Genomic DNA, 20,001 nt, shown 5'->3' with positions numbered 1-20,001 from the left:
TATTTACCATGTGACACAGGCCAAATGTCCCTCCTGTTACAGGACATTCTCATATTTTTGTGCGTTACAAATTAATAGTAGAGGTCTTCGATTAACTTTTTTTAAATGCCCTAAAATGTCCCTCCCTTTACCCTGCAGCTGCATTTCAATAAGTATTTCTTAACAAGTATTATCTAAAAAAAATCCATGTTATTTTATGCCATATTGTAATTAACAGCATTTAAAAACATATGAATGACAAAAAAAACTTAATTAAATATATATATTGCTTCACAACACCAATGAAAAGTGTAGTATTTATTTGACTTGATTTTCATTATATTTGTATCTGAAGTTCAGCATACATGGGGAGAGTCATTTTTTGAATACAATATTCAACATACGTCTCGGGGACCAAAATGGCACCGAATATTAGCAATGAGCCGTAGGTGTAATGCTGGTTGCTTCTACAATCTTCAAAGAAACTGACAAAACTATATATTTGTAATCCTGCACTTATTTTTCGTAGGTTAATTTCTGACTAATATGAAGTACATTTGTGTACACCTGTCAATCTCATCCGTGACAACCCCATGCACATGCCAAACATTGTCTAAAAGCATCTCAGGACGTGCAGTCTCCTGCTAGAGTCAAGAAAAATAAAACCGTCACAACCATTCAGAAAACATCAAATTATTTTATTACAGCACGTTTGTCAACTTTACATCATGGAATCAGCAAAACAAAATAAAGAAACTATACATATAAATGTTGTTGCTTACAAATGAGCATTTTTTACCATTTAGTCATATTTAACCATAAAATATCTGTTAGCTGCCACCATGACAGTCAACTATGTCATTGTTATAGCAACTAAAGAAAAGATACATCCATGGACTCTTGCTCAGACAGCCAGCTTTAAAGGCCACCTCTATAACCACCCCTGTTATCCCCCCAGCCACCTCTGAACCCTCCTCCTCCACCTCCCCTATATCCACCCCCGCCACGATACCCTCCTGACGCTCTGTTGCTGCCCCCACCACCCTGGTAGCCCCCTCTTCCACCTTGGTAGCCCCCTCTTCCACCTTGGTAGCCCCCTCTTCCACCCTGGTAGCCTCCACCCCCCCTGTATCCTCCACCTCCTCCACTCCCCCTGTATCCTCCACCCCCCCTGTATCCTCCACCAGACCAGTTTCCACCACCACCTCCTCTGTATCCTCCGCCACAGCCTCCATAGCCTCCACCTCCTCCAAAATCAGTACGAGCCATCTTGGGTGGTCGTGGACCATCTCCAAAGCTGTAAAAAAAGAGACGACGGTCAAGTTACACAAGAGTATCTCTCATTCAAAAGGCATTCATTCACTCCTAAAAGGAAAACATTGAAATGCATGGCTTTGATTTTCTTACCGTGGGTTATTGGCCATGAGGTTTATGCCCGCTGAAGAGGGTCTAGACACAAGCCGCATGATATTCAGCAAATGCTGATTGGTAGGATCCAAATTTCTGATGTATTCCGGGTCTTTGGTCACCTCCACAACCAAGGCTTCAAAAGCTGCCCTCAGCGCTGCCACACCAGCCGCTACATCATGGGGAATCTGCAACTTGATCCTACCCAAGAAAACATTTCTATTGATGAACAAGGTTTAAGCACTTTTATTTTACTTTTGAAAGTGTTTTCTTATAGAGCCCATTTACATTGAACTCAAATTTAAAAAAACAATATAGCACCTTGGCTGAAGCTAAAAGCTTGTGAGCTGCTTGCTCCTGAAACACATGTGGTTAAGCTTTATGAAACACATACCACTCATCAAGCTCGACAATATCTCCATTGGATGTGATCTTCTTCGAGCCAAACAGAAGGAGCTGAAGAGGGCTTACAAGAGTCATTCCTTTAGCAGAGATCGCTCGGGTTCGGATCTGTAATTACAAACGTGAATAAAAATAATTATACCGCGGTCGGTTGAATACAGGATTCTGATTGGCTGGAATGTGTGCATTAAAACAGTTTAATACACAGGTAGTTCCAGTCAGTTTGAAATTCACATTTTCATCTGACCGATCAAAAATGACACTAAACACCGATAACAGTTTGAAAAGGAAACTTCACACAAAAATAAAAATTCTGTCATCATTTCTTCACCTTCCAGTTGTTCCAAATCTGTATACATTTATTTTTGAGAAAGAAACTACGGTAAACTAACTTGATATTATAATAAATGATTGTAATGTCACTTAGCCCTGGATGTATTCTTCATGTGTTAATAGTGATGTTCTCTGCAATAACAGTAATGTAAATAAGGAAGTAAACAATATGTTGTGATGTTTTTGAGAGGGGCAGAATGCAGTAGTCTGAGCGAAGACCGAGCTTTCGTAAATGTCATTTACTTCACGCTCTTATTCTGTCATGTAGTAACACTCGTTCGTAAGGTTTTCTGTGGCTGTTGTGACAGCGTTTTACCAATTTTTTTTCCAGAAACTTCATTTTTAACCATTAACAGAAATGTCCTCAATGGTAACAAATACAAAACGGAAGTGCAGAGCATCAAACAGGAAGTAACTCGCTGTAATGGCGCCCTCCATGGAGACATCATGAAAAAGGTGGATAGGCATTCTTTTAAATATCTTGCTCTGTGTTCTTCAGAACAACAAGATGTATACAGATCTGGAACAACTCGAAGGTGAGGAATTGACGGCATACATAGTTAAAGGGATACTTCAATGAAAGTTCTAAGAGGGATAATCCACGGCGATCAGCGCATTAAAGGATTTTATTGCACTTCGCAGAGACAAACACTAGGGCTGTGATGATTTGAATCACGATTTCACAAAAATTATACCCATTCTGAAATTGCAAAGGCTTCGATTCTGTGCCTTATGCACAGCTCTTCTATGAACTACGGCTCTCCAATCAATGGTTAGTACTGCTCGATCTAAAATCACGTTTCAAACATCATCATTATAAATATTCTTAATTATCATGAAAATACCTGAAAAGGTTGGAAGAACAGTGTTCCAGGAAATGCAAATGGTCAAAAATTTACCAATGTGTGTAAATGGTACCTCTGTGGCCCATAAATGGAGCTTCTGCACGATAGCGCCCTCTGGCTTTCAGATGTGGCTGCATTTAACCGTGAATTATTGAGAAACTGAGACGATTAATCATCACAGCCCTAGCAATCACCCTCAACGTATCCTTTAATGTAAAATGGGTCATGAATTACTCAATGACAGGATTTTTCTTTTTAGGTGTAGTATCCCTTTTAAAGCAAGATTTTAAAACCAACCTTTTCCCCAAAGACAAAGAAGGGAGATGGGTATTTCATGTCCTGGCTGGTGAAAGGACAGTTGACAGACGATTTGTGAATGAGGGCATTTCGTCCCTCCGTAGTCAAGATCTTCCTTTTCTCTTTGTGGTAACACACGTTGGGGTAGGAGCCAAAGGTTAGGAGAGAGATGACCACATCCAAGTTATTGTCCGGTCCCACGTTGTTAAACATTTGATTCATGAGGCACTCTTAACAAAGGAGGAAAGATAAACTTGACTAAATGCTGCGTCTTATATTTGGAGTAGTCCTGCAATTTCTTGCACATTAAAGTGTTTTTAAAAGCATTGTCTGACCTTCAGGGAAGCCCTCATTAACAAGGATATCTTTCAGCTGAACTTTGGCCTCCCATGTCATTCTCAACGTAGGCATGTTCAGTCTCTTGTGTTCACAAAACCGGATCTCTGCATCCTCACCCCCCATCCTGAAAGCAACACGAGACAAAAAGAAACCGTGACGTTAAGAAAACATCTGTCAAGAAATCAAAACCAAGCAATCTAAAAATAGTACTGCACCCACCTGACTTCATCCCAGGCCTGGAAAACAGAAAGTAAGGCCACGTGGTCAGAGAAACGTGAGCCAGCGAAGTTTCTATGAACAAATCCGAGACGTTTGCCCTCGCTGATGAATGGCTCCGGGAAACAAGCTGCTGCAGAGATGGTGCATGCCGCGTCTCCAACACTGCCCAAAATATACACAACGCCTTAGCAATTTACAAAGATACGAATTGACAAAATAAACAAAAATAAATGCTTTTTTATAATATGCATTAGAGGAAAATATTTTACTGTTCACATGTAGACAAAATGTAAATTATGCTGGTCCAGAAGCACTTCTTGTTTCACATATTAACGAATTCACAGCTTCAAGTCTTTAATATGTTTGTAAGCAAGCGTATTTGAGAAGCACCTCAACAGCTAAGGCTGAATGTATAAACTTACTTTAAGATGCATCCCATAATCATCATCTTTCCCAGGCGAGGTTCAATGGGCAGTTTGGCTAGAATGCGTCCCAGTGGAGTCAGCTCATCATTAGAATCCAGAGCATCCAGCTCTGAGGAGCAAGACACTTTTGTTCACGTAACACACTTTTAAAATCATTTCTGCAAAACACATCTGAATGTGCACCTCTGAGTGTATGTTCAGCCTCAATAACAGCATCCAAGGGAGGAGGCTCGATGGCTTTGGACAGGAATTGACCGATGGCTCCCAGTCTCAGCAGTTTAATGCTCAGGGCCACCTCATGCAGCGGAGTGCGGAAGATCTCTGGGGTCATGTGGGTTTCTAGCCTGCAAGTCAATGCAATGTCAACTCACTTCTGCTTCCTTTGAAGCTGACATTAAAATATACTGAAACAAATTATAGCTCACTTTTCAAAGCGAGCTTTGCTGCACAGGTGAAAACAGAAGCCAGGCCTGACTCTACCGGCACGTCCCTTCCTCTGCTCGAGGTTAGTCTTGGAGGCCCATACTGTGGCGTAGTTTGTCATGTTGTTATGAGAGGTGAACAACTTGACTTTTTGCCTGCGTGACACATTTACGTTAAACGATGAGAAAAAAAATGAATACCTCAAATATCGATTATTTTCTAGCGAAGTGAAAAGCAGTCAAATAAATCGCTTACTTGCAGGAGTCAATGACATAGACTACATCGTTGATGGTGATGCTGGTCTCCGCAATGTTGGTGGACAAAATGACCTGTGAGGCGATTGTAAATTCATCCATGTTTCAGAATACAATCATGTGGAAAATCATTACTGCATGAATAACCTACAGACCTTAGTGACATCATCAGGAACAGGCTCGAACACTCTCCTCTGTTCCTCTCTTGGGATTTGAGAGTGAAGGGGCAGGATTCTGTACTGTTGACTACCTATAAGAAAAACAAGACAAGAGGAAGTCACAGGTGGTGTCAAAACATCTGCACGAATAAACTGATCACCCCAAAATGAAAATTCCTTCATCATCTCCTCACCCGCTTGTTATTTCAAACCTTCAAACATTCGTTTTTCTACAGAACAAAAAATATATTTTGAAGGATGTTGGTGACCAAACCCAACGGCTCTACCTATTGACTTGAATTGGTTTTGTGCCCATACAACACAAGTAAATGAGTAGCACCGATGTTCAGTCACAAACATTCCTCCAAATATCGTTTGTGTGCTGGAGAAAAGCAAAAGTCATACAGGTTTGAAATAACAAGAGGGTGAACTGTGCCTGAAAGTTAAAGCAGAGAATTGGTAAACAGCGGACCGAAGTGTGGGCTCATCTCCAGATGTTTTTGCATTGAATAGATGAGGTTCCAGCCTGGAAGGAAGACAAGCACGGCCCCGGCCACATTCAACGTTTCGATGTACTTCAGCAAAGCCTCGATCAGCTCAAAGGGAGTTTCCTTCTCATTCAGCTGAGCCATAGCCCGCTTAGTTTCAGGAGAATAGTCGGGTCCACAGATAACATTACAGTTAACCTGAACAGAAGACAAAAACAGGACTGAGTACTTCAAGGTTGAAGGCTGAACTACAGAGCAGTTTTAGATGCTGTGTGGATTTATTTATGTGTGATCACATATATACTAAATGGGAATTTAGTTACACTAAAAATGTAAATGTCTATGAATACATCAATGAAAACCTAAGTTGGTTTTATGTATCTACTTAAAAAAACAAAACGTAAAATACCTCCTCGTCTACTCCTCCATCCTCATCTTTGTCTTTCCTCTTCTTATCCATCGGTGGTGGTATAAACTGGGTCATCTGAATGCAGTCCTCCAGAAAATACTCTGGGGGAAAAAGATGAACAAGTTGTCGAAACGATCTCACTGTTCTGTATTATAGCAGTCATATCAATATGATACGGTGGATTGTGTTTACTCACCTTGTACAGGTTGAGCACGTCCATGCACCTCAATGACAGGACAGTTAAAGAAATATTCCCTAAACATGGTGGTGTCAATGGTGGCTGACATGAGGATGATGCGCGCATCAGGGTAGGTCTGGACCACGTCTCGTAACACCACCAACAAGAAATCAGACTGGGCACACATCATAAAATTGTGAGAAATGACGACCAGTTGTGAGACATAAAAACATACGTCCAGTTCAGAGAAATCAGACTGACTCAAATCACTAGAGACTTACATTCAGGTCCCTCTCATGGATTTCATCCACAATCACATGACTGATGCCGCGGATGCCAGATTCCAGCTTCCTTAGCAACACCCCTGTAATAAACAGAAATAGCTGGTTTCTTTGTCATATTCAACTATTTTCTCAATAGGATCACAAAGTAGGTGGCACGTACCGACAGTGCAGAAGAGAATGCTTGCGTGAGGTCTGGGAAGCACCGACTCGAAACGCACGCTGTATCCACAGCTTTTCCCCACCTCTTCTGCTCTTTCAAAGGACACGCGTTCCGACACGGACACAGCACTGATGCGTCTCGGCTAACAGGATGAACATCAGAGGTTAGTCTCGAAACACATCTCGTCAGGTTGACAACTCAACTCAACAACTCAAAGCACCCTGCAACCGTCTCACCTGAGTTACGACGATATTACAGTCAGATGCATTCCCTCTGTGAATGAACTCATCCAGTATGTACTGAGGGACTTGGGTGGTCTTTCCACAGCCGGTGGCTCCGCGGATGATGACAACCGGGTTATTGTGAATGGCGGACATGATTTCTTTCTGAAAGTTCTTGACAGGCAGCTGACTTCTTTCAGTTAAAATCTGTCGCAGAAAGAATGTGCATCTAGTTGAGTCCAGAAGACCTGAATTCAATTTCAAAAAGGGCGAAAGGGGTTTGAAGCTCACCGTCTGCAGATTCTTGTCCTGCTCCAGTTGATAGTTGAGTTCATTCTGCAGGTCCACGTTGATCTGTTCTGGTGTGCACTGAAAACCAGTCAGACATCGAAACATTAAAGCAATGCAAGCGATACTGAAATGAGCAAGGTGCTCCACAAATGCTAAAATAACTAAACATTAACGATAACATGGTCATCGCCAGACTCACAAACGCCAGCGGTCCTTCATCAATGTTGCTGCTGGTCCAGGGGTTCCAGTTGACCTGCGGAGGAGACCACGGCACCACTCCTGCAGTGTTCTGCCTCTGTGAAGGCTCAAACTGAGCTAACTTCCCTTGAATCAGAGACACCGGAGTGTTGGGATCCTGAGGCTGAAAAGCAGGACACACAACACATGTTATTTCATGCACTGCACGCTCGGCTTGCAATACTGAATGCTGAAGTCATGCAGCCGTTCTGTCCGTCCGGCACTTACAGGCGGAGGGATTTGGATTCCAAGTTCCTGCACAACTCCTGTAAGCTGATGTGGTAGATCGTCGCTAAGGTTAACTTTATATACGTCCACCTGCCATGCCGGTGATGACAACAGGGAGTTAGTGGAGTCAGCAACAACACAGGACTTGAATCTTTATGGATTTGAGCAGAAGTGCTTACACTTTCTCCATCTTTTTTCTTGGTCTGTCCTGTGTAGGCTTCAATGACTCCTAAATGGTACAGCTGACGGACCAGAGACAGTGCGCAAGACTGGGCAGCTAGCTTCTTGGTGGAGCCGTGTTCACGAGCACAAACCTCTGAACAAGATAAAAGGTGACGTTACATCACACTCTCATCATTACCAGGGGTCTTCAACCTTAGCAAACAAAAGAGCCATTTCGACCCTCTATCGCCAAATAAAATTGGTCTCGAGCCGCAAAATATATGTGGTTATGCGTGTAAGGTAGTAGTTACCCAGTGGCACCACTAGGTGGCAATATAGTGCTTGACAGTTTTGAGTAGTTACGAAAATTAGATTTTAAGGAATAAAAAGATCATTCCAAAATTGTGAGAAACCAGTCAGTTAAAGTTTTTTTAAATTAATGATTTGAAACACATCATACCTTGTTTTTTTGTTTAATAAAAGGGAAATGAGTGTTTTGGGGAAAATCATGTTTGATTTCTTGAAACCAAAGATCGTGAGAATCTCCCTACATGTTCACAATCTAGTGTGATTTATCGTAGATCAATATATTGCAAACGTATCATTTGGCTTCAGAAGACATGTATTAACTCTCTGGATTACTTTAATAAACATATATGTTATTTTTAAAGCTTCTAAAATAGGTCTCTATGCAAAGGTATCACCAAACTAGCAAGAACTCTAAACTATATTTTCTAAACTCCTCAGATTATGTTCGACTGAAGAAAAAAGCCATATGCACCCAAGATTGCATAAAAGAGAGTAAAGAATTAAATAAAACTAATTCAGGGGTGAATTATTCCATTAAAAAGACTGCTTTGTGTTCAAACTTACTTCTTCCGAGTTGTCTAACAAAGAGTGTCATCTCGGCAATAAAACTCCTAAAACAAAGCAAGATAGAAAATCAAAATGTCCAAACAAGGGATTCCTCCAACAGACGTCTTCAGAAAATCAGAAACAATGTTAAATATAACACAAATGAACACGTGACAAACTGACCTCTTCGCTGATCAGCACAAGAGCAGAGGGGATGACCAGGTTTGTTTTCCTGCCAGACTTCAAAACTGGGAGTTATTTCCTCTCTAGGTCATGAAGGCCTCAACCCCTGGTGGACGAGTGACACCAGAAATCACAACCAGACATTAATATTCCTCTCCCACCTCCGATTCAACCAATCACAGACTTCACCATGTGACCGCTTAGTGCATCCTAAGACATGTCACATGTTTGTCCCCATGTAAGGTTGGGATTTCTGGCATCTCTGTTGTCCTTCCTATAGACTTGCATATACTGAATGTGTGAATCTCAAAACACGTCCAGATCACATTTCCTAGATTACACCAATAGAACAGAACCGCTTCTGTTTTCAATGGTGAATATTACTGTAACACAACTGTTGTAGTTATTCATTTACATTTATGAATAGTATGAAATATGATTCGGAGAGTTCTTGACATGTTTTGCGAGATTCACATTGTATATGGAATTGTTGATCCTCTAAGGAAACTTTCAGGAGGAGGCCTTTTCTTTACATTCTCTGAGATCTCCTGGAGGTTAGATGCACATCAAGGAGTTCTCTCTCTTTCTCTCTCATTGCTTCAGTCCAGCAGAAAAACCAACCCTCAATATATATGTATATAAATATATATATATATATATATATATATATAGACCTTACACAGGTGAGATAGACTGAATGAAAGCTAATGGGATAAAAACAAACATGTTGTAATAAATGAATTTATTTGATGGGACCGTCCTGACCTGTTGTGATCAGGTCCCACTTGGCTATACTTGTAGTCTGTTTGGTTTTTCTCTTTCTGAAAGAACTGGTTCAGACGGGCCTTTGCATTATCCAGAGTCCAGTTCCCATGAAGGCCAGCATTCAGATCAACCTCTTCAGATTCAAAGGTCTAGCGGATGGAAATAGAGAAGATAAAGCCTAAAGAGTCGTGATGTTAAAGATCATAGCGAACTCTGTTGAAACCTACCGCTTTGTCATCCTGTTCTTCCTTTTTTGAGTAATACTGCTGCAGATTTGCACCTCGCTCCCATTGGGCATTGTTGAAGCCGGAGTATCCCAAACCCGTGACCCCTGGAACAGGTGCAGAACCCCGAGGATCTAACGCACAAAGAATATCAGCTCTACACTCACACAATCTCCATTTTAGAACATACCGCATACATTGTTACAGTTATATTGTACGTACTGTTCATTTCACCCCCTTCAACCTTCACAGCCAGATGTGGAGGCAGTGGACAACTGGACGGAAGATTTCCAAACCCAGCGCCTTCATTTCCTCCATATCCTCCATCAGGTACACTGACCTATACACAAAACATGCAGTGACGTCTTCGCTAAACCAAATAACAGGCGTATATACATAGAAACGGTTGTACTGACCCCCAAAGATGGAACTTCACCGGCATTTATCTCTTTTGTCCGGACAAGATAATTGACAAAATCTCGCGCTGCATTGGTCTGAGCATCCTTCTTGCTGGTGGAGTTTCCCATGCCGATATAACTGTAACCCTCAACACGCACCTTCACAGAAAACATGTCATTTTAATGCATCCCAGCCACAAGAAACACAACCTAATATGATGCCATACGCGTGTCGCCTTACCTCACACATGAACTTTTGCCTGTTTTTATTTCCAGCTGCTCGTATGTCATAGTTTGGCGTCATCTTCTTCTTCCCACACCAGACATACAGGAAGTTTTTAATGTCCGCCATGGTTAAAGGCCTGCATGTAAAACAATAAAACATCACTTAAGGCCATATACCAGATCTAGATAACAAACGTTACGATACCGTGCTAGCTAAATCACACACGTTAATAGGTTACCATGACCGTTAGACTGGCTCAATGAACAAGGCGCTAATGCTAACGCTAGCTAGTAGTATTAAAAGCGACCGGACGGTCATACCCACTTAACAATATACAGATACTAACAAGCAAACATTACACCACACTCATACCTGATAACAAGCCTTCTTTGCAAACACAATTATATTATTTACAGAAACGGGTACGGTGGACAAGACTAGCCATAAAACTGCACACGCGCACTACAAAGCCGGAAGTAGTTTAGTTCTTGCCCAAAGCCCCTCCCCACGGGAAGTCCATCGACACCTCGGATCTGGAATGTTTCCCACCACAAACCCTCGTAACGTCTTTAGTAACATTCAAAGTATTTAATAACAGCAATTACTGATGATTTATCAGTATTAAAGCATTATTCTTTACATATTAAGTATTGATTTAAATATAAAGAGCGCCGTCTCAGAATTGATTTCCGGTTGAGGTGGGAAATATCCTAAATCCGAGGTGTCTGAAAAGCGTGATATAGGAAGCCGAATTTCTACTGATTTTAGGTAAACTAACCAAGAGCAAATTAGAAATATAATATCTGTGTATGATGATATAGCATTACATGATACACATGTTGTATATTCGATCAATTTTAAAGTTTTATTAGGTAAGAGTCGATTATTTAGTGGTTACTGAAATGCCAATCTTACTAAAGTTTTCAACAACACAAACTGATGATTTGATTAGGTTTTCATATAAAATGTTCAATCAAGTTTACTATCAATCATTTATTTTGGCATTGAGAAGCAAATATTTTGGTAAGAAACTTAATAATTACAAATATCTGTGTTTTCTGTTTATTTTGAAGAAGCCGATGTTATGCTAAAAAGTTATTCATTTGATGGCGATAATAATCTGATTTTATTTGACTTAATTATTATAATGACCATGGGCGAAGCTAGCCCCTAAAAAGGAGCTCAGCACCCCTAAAACTTGGAGTAAGAAATGTTGTTATTCTAAAAAGAATCGTCTTTTAGAAGGTTAAATAATTTCCAAAACATACTCCGTAGTTTTTGGATTAAAATGTATGTGTTTGGGATGAAAATGAAACATCCCCGCTTAGCAAATGGTGTCATCCTCTTCTCTTCCTCCTCTTTACCTGCACCGCTCAGCGCGAGACACACGCGGAGTGAGAACACGTTATGTAGTGTTGTGATTCAACTAAGTTGCTCCAAAGCTGTCTCACACTTCTTTCCTTTTACATAGAGTTGTTCCGATTGCGAAACCATATCGGTGAGTACTGGAGTCAGTATCCTGAATCACCATGGTACACCTATAACAAGTGTTTATTTTCGGACTATTTTAGTCCAGCGGGTCGCCGCCGCTGTGGAGTAGCACAGGACCTGGGTGACTCGTCCATGGTCATAAACGGAGAGAAGTAGCGCCGGTTAATATGTTCTTCCGCGAGACGCATTCAGTTCTGTTTATTAACTGCTAGCGCGTGAAACAAAAACAACTAAACTGCGGACCTGTGTCTCTGTGTCTCTGTTGTTAAAGTTTATCGTTCATTTGATACTCATTTTAACAGTCTGGAGTCACGTAAACATGATGTCACGTGCGTCTTTTCTGGTCAGTCGTCATGGAAACGTGATCGCCTTGGCGTTTGGACCAGAGTGTCAGAGGAAGTGATTCTTTCTGAAGCGCAAGAGTGATGCTGGTACAGTTCAGATTCGTGTTCCCTTCACTGAAAGTCTTTTAGTGCCTTGCGTCAGCTCCATACATGACTCAGGAGGACCACAGGCCAAAGCAGACTCCAGCACCTAGCTGTGATGTCTATTGAGAAGGAGTTGCCTGAAATAATTGAACCCCAAAGGGTCATTGACAGGTTTGCCAGCCTCAAAGTGCAGCGACATAGATTAACTCTCCCAAAGTAGAGCCAAATGGGGATTCAGGGGAAGTACTTTAAAGATTTCCCTCTATTTCTTTTTTTTATATCTTTACTTTCTTAGTATTTTCAAGACCTCTGTAAATTATCTGGATATTTTGGACTTTAGCTTCTTTTCTTAATTTTTTTTATTTATTGATGACTTATATTGGTTTATGAAAGTTCAGACTGGCGTGCGACCAGATATAGATGGCCATTTGTAAATAATTTACAGAAGGTGAATTACACTTTGTTGTCCAAGTACCTGTTACATTGTTCAATGACAATAAAGATCTAATCTAACCAATCTGATGACTGTTGATACAGAAGGAGGAATATGGAGTTAAGGGTCAGGAAAAGCTGTGTGAAGAAGGTTTTGTGTTTGTTACAGGGGGCTGTCTGTGTGAACAGTTAATTAAGCTCTCAATTAAACTGGTGTCCTGAAAAGGTCTCAAACCTTGTTTGTATGTGTTAGCGACCACTCATTCAGTATTTTAGGTTTAGTTAGTTCAAACGGCTCTGTTCTATCATTCTTACTTTAAAGGGATTGCCATGCAAGGAGTTCTGTTCTGCAAAAAAAGGTGTTAAAAAACATCTGAGTTAGTTGAATCAATGTTAAAATGATCAAGTTATTTTTCAATAGACACATTTTTTGTTTTTGTGTGAAAAGAGGGGGGGGGGGGCTTTGCAGTGGGGCTCATTGGGTGCTCAGCACCCCTAAAGCTCTGACCCTAAAATCGCCCCTGATAATGACCCTTTATCATATTTCACAAAGTTAAATGGAATAAAATAGTTTTTAAAATTATTTAATATTTACATTAATTTGGAAAGAATATAAAGCTAAAGAATATATACAGCCGTTTAATAGTACAAGCTTTTTATGTATAAATGTCTGTCGTTTGATGTTTTGTTTTCTTCTTAAATGCTTAAATAGAAGTTAAATTATCAAAACCACATTCAACCTTTTCCCTAAATGAAAACATGAGTGCACCATAAAGTGTTTTGTTGAAATCTATTCATCACAATCTGTTTTTGACGAACAAATCAAAATTTACTTCCACAGTTAAAAATCGAATTTACTTTCTACTGTTACTTCTATTCTGGCTGCACTGTAAATAATGCACTGTAGAAGTCACAGGAATTACCTGGCAAAAAAGTTGGCGATAAAATCCTGTAAAATTGCTGTAAAACGGTTTGCAGTATTTTATTGTAAAGCAATTTACAGTTAATTGTTGTTTGTTAATAACAGTACCTTGTTTTTTTACAGAAATATCGAATCAAACCTGTATTACGTGTTACAGAATTTTGTTATAACGCTAATAAATTACAGTATTTAGCTGGCAACTAAATTTGCCAATAAAATCCTGTACATTTTCAAAAATGCAAGACAATGCTGTAACAGTTTAACTGAAAAGGCTGTAACTAATGTTTTTTACAGTGAACTGTAATCGATTATTTACCACTATATTCATGTCTATTGTATCAGTCGACATCCGAATATAATGTATTTATTTACAAATTGTGTAAATCATTTTTAAATAGTCTTCCATAGTGTGTGCAATAGTGATCGTTGTTTTGATCAAATGCTGTACCATGTAAGAACAACAGCTAACAGGCAGTTTCAGACCACACATGACAACATGATCAATGAGGCCACAATCCATTTAATTCAATGCTTCTGAATGTGTCTGAACTTTGCAACTGACTGTCAAATATATCATAGGAACAACAAACATTGTGGAGACATTAGTGCTCATATGAACAGAGTGAGAAAACAGCAACTTTCAACAGAAGTAACAGACAAACAATAGAGGATGAGAAGGAGAGCAGTGAGGCTTTCTAGAACAAGAGAGGGCAGTGAGACAGAGATCGGTGATTTCACAGCAATCTGGTCAGATGCATAAAACAGAAATGTTGAGTTAAAGTGACAGTCCTCTAGATGATGCAGCAAATATCCAATACCAAGAATCTGTTCATTCAATGTAATACTTTAATACATCAACCCACTGCTTTGTTCTGTTGTCTTATTTTGTGTATTATTAAAGACCCCGTCTTACTGTCTTGAAAATTATGCTGGAGTCCTTTGTAACTAAACTGTGGCTGCTTTTGTCTTTTTATTTAAAAGTCAGTCATTTCAGCCCTAACCACCTTTTACAAGATGATAACACAAAATAATAAAAAATATATAGAAAAAGTTGTGTTAGAAAACTGAGTGCATAAACTTGCCTTTCAATCTCACGTCTTTGCCTGTCAGGTTCTGCTACTCGAGGACATTTACAACTATGACCAACGATACCTATGTGCTTTTCTTCATAGTTTCTTTAAAACATTTCTATTAATGATATGTACATCTCCTTCATATATCTTAGGCAATAGTTAAAAATCTTTTTGCGATCTTAAATCTGCATTTAAGCGTAAATCATTATAAAAAACAACAACACAGACTCACTGACGCGGAACTCTGCGCTTAACTCTCAAAACACTCCTCTCAGCAGTAGCATTTCTGTACATAACCAAACATTAGATAACGTTTATATACATTAATAACCAAAGATTTCTTGCAATTGCATGTATACATTTGTCAGTCAATTTAGCCACAGCTACATATGTGATCTGGGTCCATCTCGGTGCAGACCAATCAGAGTCAGCGATCCGTTCTGGAGCGTCACGTTCATGATCACCAATCAGCAACTGCTGTTCTTGAACTCTCCATTTTCAGTGATGGACAGTTTTGTAGGGTTGGTGGGTGACAGGCCGTTGCGGAGGTTGTGCATGCTGTAGCGCTCTTTAACCTGAGTGAGTGCACTCATGAGTCGAGAGTTAGCTGCATCCAGGGAGCTTATCCTCTTCTCCTGCAAGAGACGGAGACAAAGACACATCGACATTTGCAGACAAAGTTCAACACGAGAGGTGTTAGTGGATCTTGTTTTGATGAAAAACAAAAAGAAAGAAGTATTTTCCCCAGTATTTAGTCTATCTTCAATACGAAGATATTAAATAACAGATGACATGAATGGCACCATAGTGCCAGTCTCACAGTACTCAAGCAAGTGAATCATAATGGGTGCTTTAAAAACAAGAGCAAGTTTGAGGAAAGCAAAACTAGCTAGTAAATAGTGACTTAATCCCAGCACAAACATCTTTAACAGATCTGAAGCAATGGCAAGGCCTTTATAAAAAGTGAAAATCTGTGTCGGCACACCTACTAGGGAGCTGGGAGTGAGGCAGCATGAGAAATGACCAGGCAAAAAAATAAAGAGGAAAGGGTAAAAAGCAGCCAAAAGCTACAGCAGAGCTCACAGATACCAGGTACTGAATCTGCTAGGAGCGCTCCCCATCAACACACATTCCTCAAACAGCACCTTAACATGCTCACAAATCTTTGTCAAAGGAAAAGAGCACGGATGTTCACTAATCCCCAAAAGATAACCAAACAGGCCTAATGCTGTGGTCATACTGGACTTTCAGAATAACACATTTATGCAGAGCACTGTGCATAAGGGAAAAAAACAAACCATTGAGTTTTTGTTGTTTTCCTTATTTTAAAGCTGTATTGCACAAAACATTTTATTTTGCGATTTTATTATTAGCATCTTCTCCAATGTTTTAGGTCTAATGCATTTGCATAGTTATGAATGGAAGTTAATGGAACGAACAGCCTTGGGTGACTCTGGCATATCTGCGCATGTGCACATCACAATTTTCTGTAATGCATTTACCGAATAATACATGTTGGTTGTATACTTTTTAGTCTTGAAAAATACTGTAATAACATTTCATTAGATTTTATGAACCAAGCGTATTGGATTATTTAGCAATGGCATATTTATTTCTTCAAAATCAAGCAGCCATGATAGGGTTAATAGTGTAGGTTCTGCACCAATAGTGGCACCAGATGGAGTATGAAATTGTGCTGGTTTAAAGACATGTTAACTTCAGCCTTTACTACATTTTTTACATCAAAAGCTGAATGTATTGACATTATGCTGAAACCGATATTGTTCACTGTTAGCCATTGCATTTACGAATATGAACAAATACGACCTTACAGTAAGTTTTTATAATATTTGTGTCCCTATACATAGCTTGGGTCCCTTCTTTACTCTTAATCTATATCATTTTTTGGTATTTTGTTTGCAAGACAAGAGTCAAAACTGCCTTACAAGTGGTCTCTGCACACTGAACTCAAACAGCATACAGCTTTTACAATCAACACAATGATGCTCTTGATCATTAACCCTTGCTTTGTTCTTCTCTCTGTCATAACGGCTTAGAGGACTGAGTGTTGCGCAGGTTCAGGCCAGGCATGGGTGTTGTATTGGGGTGCGCTTACACAAGCCTAGCTGCTCTGCAGGAGCTTGTACTTGCCTGCTGGTATTACCTCAGTTCCATTAGAGACCTGGAATTCAGTAGGACACAGTGACAATGAGCCAGTCAGCAGCCTGTTTGCTTTAATACCATCTGAGCTTTAGCAGGGAGTTTATGGCATACCACTGTGCAGCACACACAGGCCTTTACCTCACACATAAAAAAACTATTCACGGTCCAAAGTGGATCCTCAAACAAATGTAGACAGGTATGACACGGCTACTACAAAAGTACACACACAGATACAGCAGCTTGCATTTAACAGGCTGGTTAGTTTGGTTCTCTGCCATACCTGTGCATCAATGATCTTCTGTTTGGCGTCGATGACCGCCTGCATTTCTGCATGATCTCTCTTCAACTCCTCCTCCACTGCCATCAGCCTATCAACAGACAGATATAGATGGTCAGATTTCGTACGGCAAACAATACAGCAGTTTTTACAAATTGCGATATTATATAAAAACAATATGACTTGGATTCATTTATTGATAATTATGTTGCTGATTGTATTACACATAAGTAATCTACATAGTATACATTTTTGATCACACTCTTACCTGCAGATAATACTCTTCATCTGACTGTCTTTCTCTTCCTGTTGTCTGCGCAGACGGTCTTCGCTGTCTTCCAGTCGAGTCTTGTATTCCATAAGCAGCTTCTGCATCTGCTGTTCCTGTGCCAGCAGTCGTCTCTCATACTCCTCCAGTCGTCGACTAGATACCCGCAGACGCTCCTTAAGCTTTGAGATCTCCTGTTCATACTGAGGTGAGAAGCATAACATCTAAAACCTCTTGCAGAGAGTATCCCGTGCATGCGAGATGCATCTGTGTCTTTGTGTACCTTCTCTATGTGTTTGCCATCATCTTTGCCTGGGGCTTCATCTTCTTCATCCTCAAACTGTCCATTATTCAGGACCCAAGCTGCCGTTCTCTCCACTGGGGACATGGTGACAGATTCCACAGGGGACTGAACCTGAACAATGGCAAAACACATTAACATTGTTTAGTGGGCTTAAACGATTCCTGCAAATTGAAACTTTACTTCCAAGAGTGTACTTCCTCTTTACCTGTTTGTTGCCTCGCCCTCCGGGTACTGAGCTGTCTCTAGAGCACGTGGACTGCTGTCTGGACCTCTCGTCACTCTGCTGTATGGGTTCGGGGTTGACGCTGCTGCTACTGCGGAGAGAGGCGCTGTGAGGGAGAGACCTAGGCGTTTTCACCCCTGCGTTACCCGCCGCAAGCCCCGCTGCTCGACTCTGCTGCTCCACCTTCACTATATGCGCCGTGCCCGTGCAACTCTGCCTCGGCACAGCCACCACCTGGGCTCCCGAGTGTGAGTCCACCAGGGGTGGGTGCCAGCAGGCTGTGGGAGGAGGAGTTTCCTGCCCCTGGATGATTTTGCGGCCGAGTTCCTCCTCCACGCTGCTGGTGGAGGGCATCCTGGCTCTGGGCGTTGCTCCCTGGCCACCTGATGCGCTGGGGCTTCCGCTGCGAGAGCTGGCCGTGCTCAGGTTCTCTGAGCTGGAGTCCGGCTGCAGGGACTTGACGGAGTGCGTAGACTGGGTCGAGTGTGTGGACTGTGCGTGCAGGTTGCTGAGGTGGTAAACTGGGTTCTGGAAAGACAGGGGCTGTAAGCTGCGCTGTTGACTGAGGGAGGGGTGAAGCGGACGGCGCACCTGGGGAGCGCTCTGTGGCAAGTTGTCCTTTAGCTGGGGGACTTTTGGAAAGACAGGGGGTTGGTGATGATGTGGAGGAGGAGGAGGAGGGAGAGGGCTGATGGAGGCCTGAGAGCCCACCCGCCCTAACCTTGGTGGGGCAGGACCTGGATGGCCCTGTGCAAGGTAAGAGTCCTGGAGGTCCATTAAAGATACACTGCGTCCGTTTGGAAGAGGACTGTCTCTCTCCTCTTTGTCAGAAAAGCTCATGCTGTGCGTAGAAGATTGCTGACCCAATAAAGGATGCTTCCCTCGGGCTAAAGCCTCCATGTGCTCCTGAACAGGGGATCTGATGCTTCTCATTTCACTGAGGAATGAGAAAAATGCTGTCAGAAGGCTAGCTTCACACAGACTTTCAAGTGTGTATTTAAAAGCGTAATGGGTCTCCAGTGACACTTGCTGCAATGTAACTTGTAGATACATAAGTTGACAAAAACAATTGTGTTTTATATTATTTGCTGGCACTCTCAGAGAAAAATGTAGGATTGAGTTTTAAGCATACGTTGTTTTGTCTACAATTTAAATTAGAATTCAAAATTCTGTCAGTGAATCCTCCCCTCATATCCCTTACAGGCAAAAGTAAAACAATGGAATGCACTAAAACATTTCTCAAGAGTTCGTCCTACCTGTCTGCTGGGTCTTCGAATATTCTCTGCAGTCCTGAGGACACACTTCCACTAATGTCATGTGTAGAGCTGTGGGCCTGGAACCGCCTGAGCTGCTGCTGAAGGGGGGTGGGGCTGGACAGCGAGCGAGTGATATCGCCAAGGATACGCGGCAGGGGCCCCAGTTTGGCCACCGTCGCCTGCAGGAAGGAATTTTCACCCTAGGTTGGCGCGTAACCATGGTAACCATATTACGGACCACAGAGGGCAACCGCATGGAGCCCGAGTGTTTGAGGGTGCAGATGGCAGATTGGCAGGAGGATTGGATTTTGGTTGGTCGAATAGAAGGCACCATAATGCATTGGTGGTGTGACAGCATAACCATGGAGACACAGTGTGTCGGACAGGAAAGGGTGGAATGGATAGTGGCATGGGTAAACAGAGGAGAAAACAAAAGGAAAAGTCAAAATGGGGATAAATAAAAGAAAACCAAACACATGCTTCTACAAACGACCAAAGCCATTCCAAAACAACAAACAACATAGAGCATGCATCAAAGTCAAACGACAACAGAAGGTTATGTCTGAGACTAGTTAAAAGAAAGGCTGTGATGAAACGAAAACGTTATGCAGGGAGGTTTTAATTGCAGTCAAAACAAAACCATGCTGCAGACTTAACAGTTCAGCGAGAGTTAGGGGGCAGGGCATGTGGGAATGTGGGAATGTGCCAATGCCATCCAACAAACTGCTACCATTTAAACAGAGCCAAAACGCACACGGACGTTAACCTTGAAAA

General features: G+C 41.4%; 2 protein-coding genes across 6 annotated transcripts in view; both read right to left on the bottom strand.

The window, feature by feature from the left end:
- Positions 1-658: 658 nt before the first annotated feature.
- Positions 659-10,868, bottom strand: dhx9 (DEAH (Asp-Glu-Ala-His) box helicase 9). Of its 2 annotated transcripts, XM_079451885.1 has the most exons (28): positions 10,763-10,868; positions 10,406-10,526; positions 10,183-10,323; positions 9,989-10,106; positions 9,770-9,900; positions 9,543-9,691; positions 8,613-8,659; positions 7,757-7,893; positions 7,578-7,667; positions 7,312-7,473; positions 7,113-7,190; positions 6,837-7,028; positions 6,601-6,742; positions 6,438-6,520; positions 6,175-6,331; positions 5,979-6,079; positions 5,554-5,767; positions 5,079-5,173; positions 4,925-4,998; positions 4,672-4,824; positions 4,430-4,590; positions 4,244-4,355; positions 3,822-3,983; positions 3,599-3,726; positions 3,264-3,493; positions 1,781-1,896; positions 1,387-1,587; positions 659-1,276 (listed from the first exon to the last, which is right to left on the bottom strand). In XM_079451885.1, exons 2-28 carry the CDS (start codon positions 10,514-10,516, stop codon positions 898-900), a joined length of 3,864 nt encoding a protein of 1,287 aa, XP_079308011.1. In that variant the 5' UTR covers positions 10,517-10,526; positions 10,763-10,868; the 3' UTR covers positions 659-897. The 2 variants fall into 2 exon arrangements, with proteins under 2 accessions (XP_079308011.1, XP_079308012.1); XM_079451886.1 differs by lacking the exons at positions 9,543-9,691; positions 9,770-9,900; positions 9,989-10,106; ... (1 more) ...; positions 10,406-10,526; positions 10,763-10,868 and adding an exon at positions 8,778-8,889.
- Positions 10,869-14,000: 3,132 nt separating this feature from the next.
- The window catches only part of rasal2 (RAS protein activator like 2), a 55,991-nt gene continuing 49,990 nt past the window's right edge, over positions 14,001-20,001 (bottom strand). For all 4 annotated transcript variants that reach the window (XM_079453796.1, XM_079453795.1, XM_079453798.1 and 1 more), the window contains 6 exons: positions 19,228-19,427; positions 17,954-18,908; positions 17,728-17,859; positions 17,445-17,647; positions 17,180-17,267; positions 14,001-15,371 (listed from right to left, as the gene is read on the bottom strand). In XM_079453796.1, the coding sequence (XP_079309922.1) occupies positions 15,204-15,371; positions 17,180-17,267; positions 17,445-17,647; positions 17,728-17,859; positions 17,954-18,908; positions 19,228-19,427 (1,746 nt within the window). In that variant the 3' untranslated portion in view covers positions 14,001-15,203. The remainder of the gene's footprint in view (positions 15,372-17,179; positions 17,268-17,444; positions 17,648-17,727; positions 17,860-17,953; positions 18,909-19,227; positions 19,428-20,001) is intronic.

This window comes from Barbatula barbatula (assembly GCF_947034865.1).
Source record: "Barbatula barbatula genome assembly, chromosome: 3".
In the NCBI taxonomy this organism is placed as follows: domain Eukaryota; kingdom Metazoa; phylum Chordata; class Actinopteri; order Cypriniformes; family Nemacheilidae; genus Barbatula; species Barbatula barbatula.
Note: the sequence above shows the minus strand (reverse complement) of the source record. Positions and strands in the feature narration are given on the sequence as shown.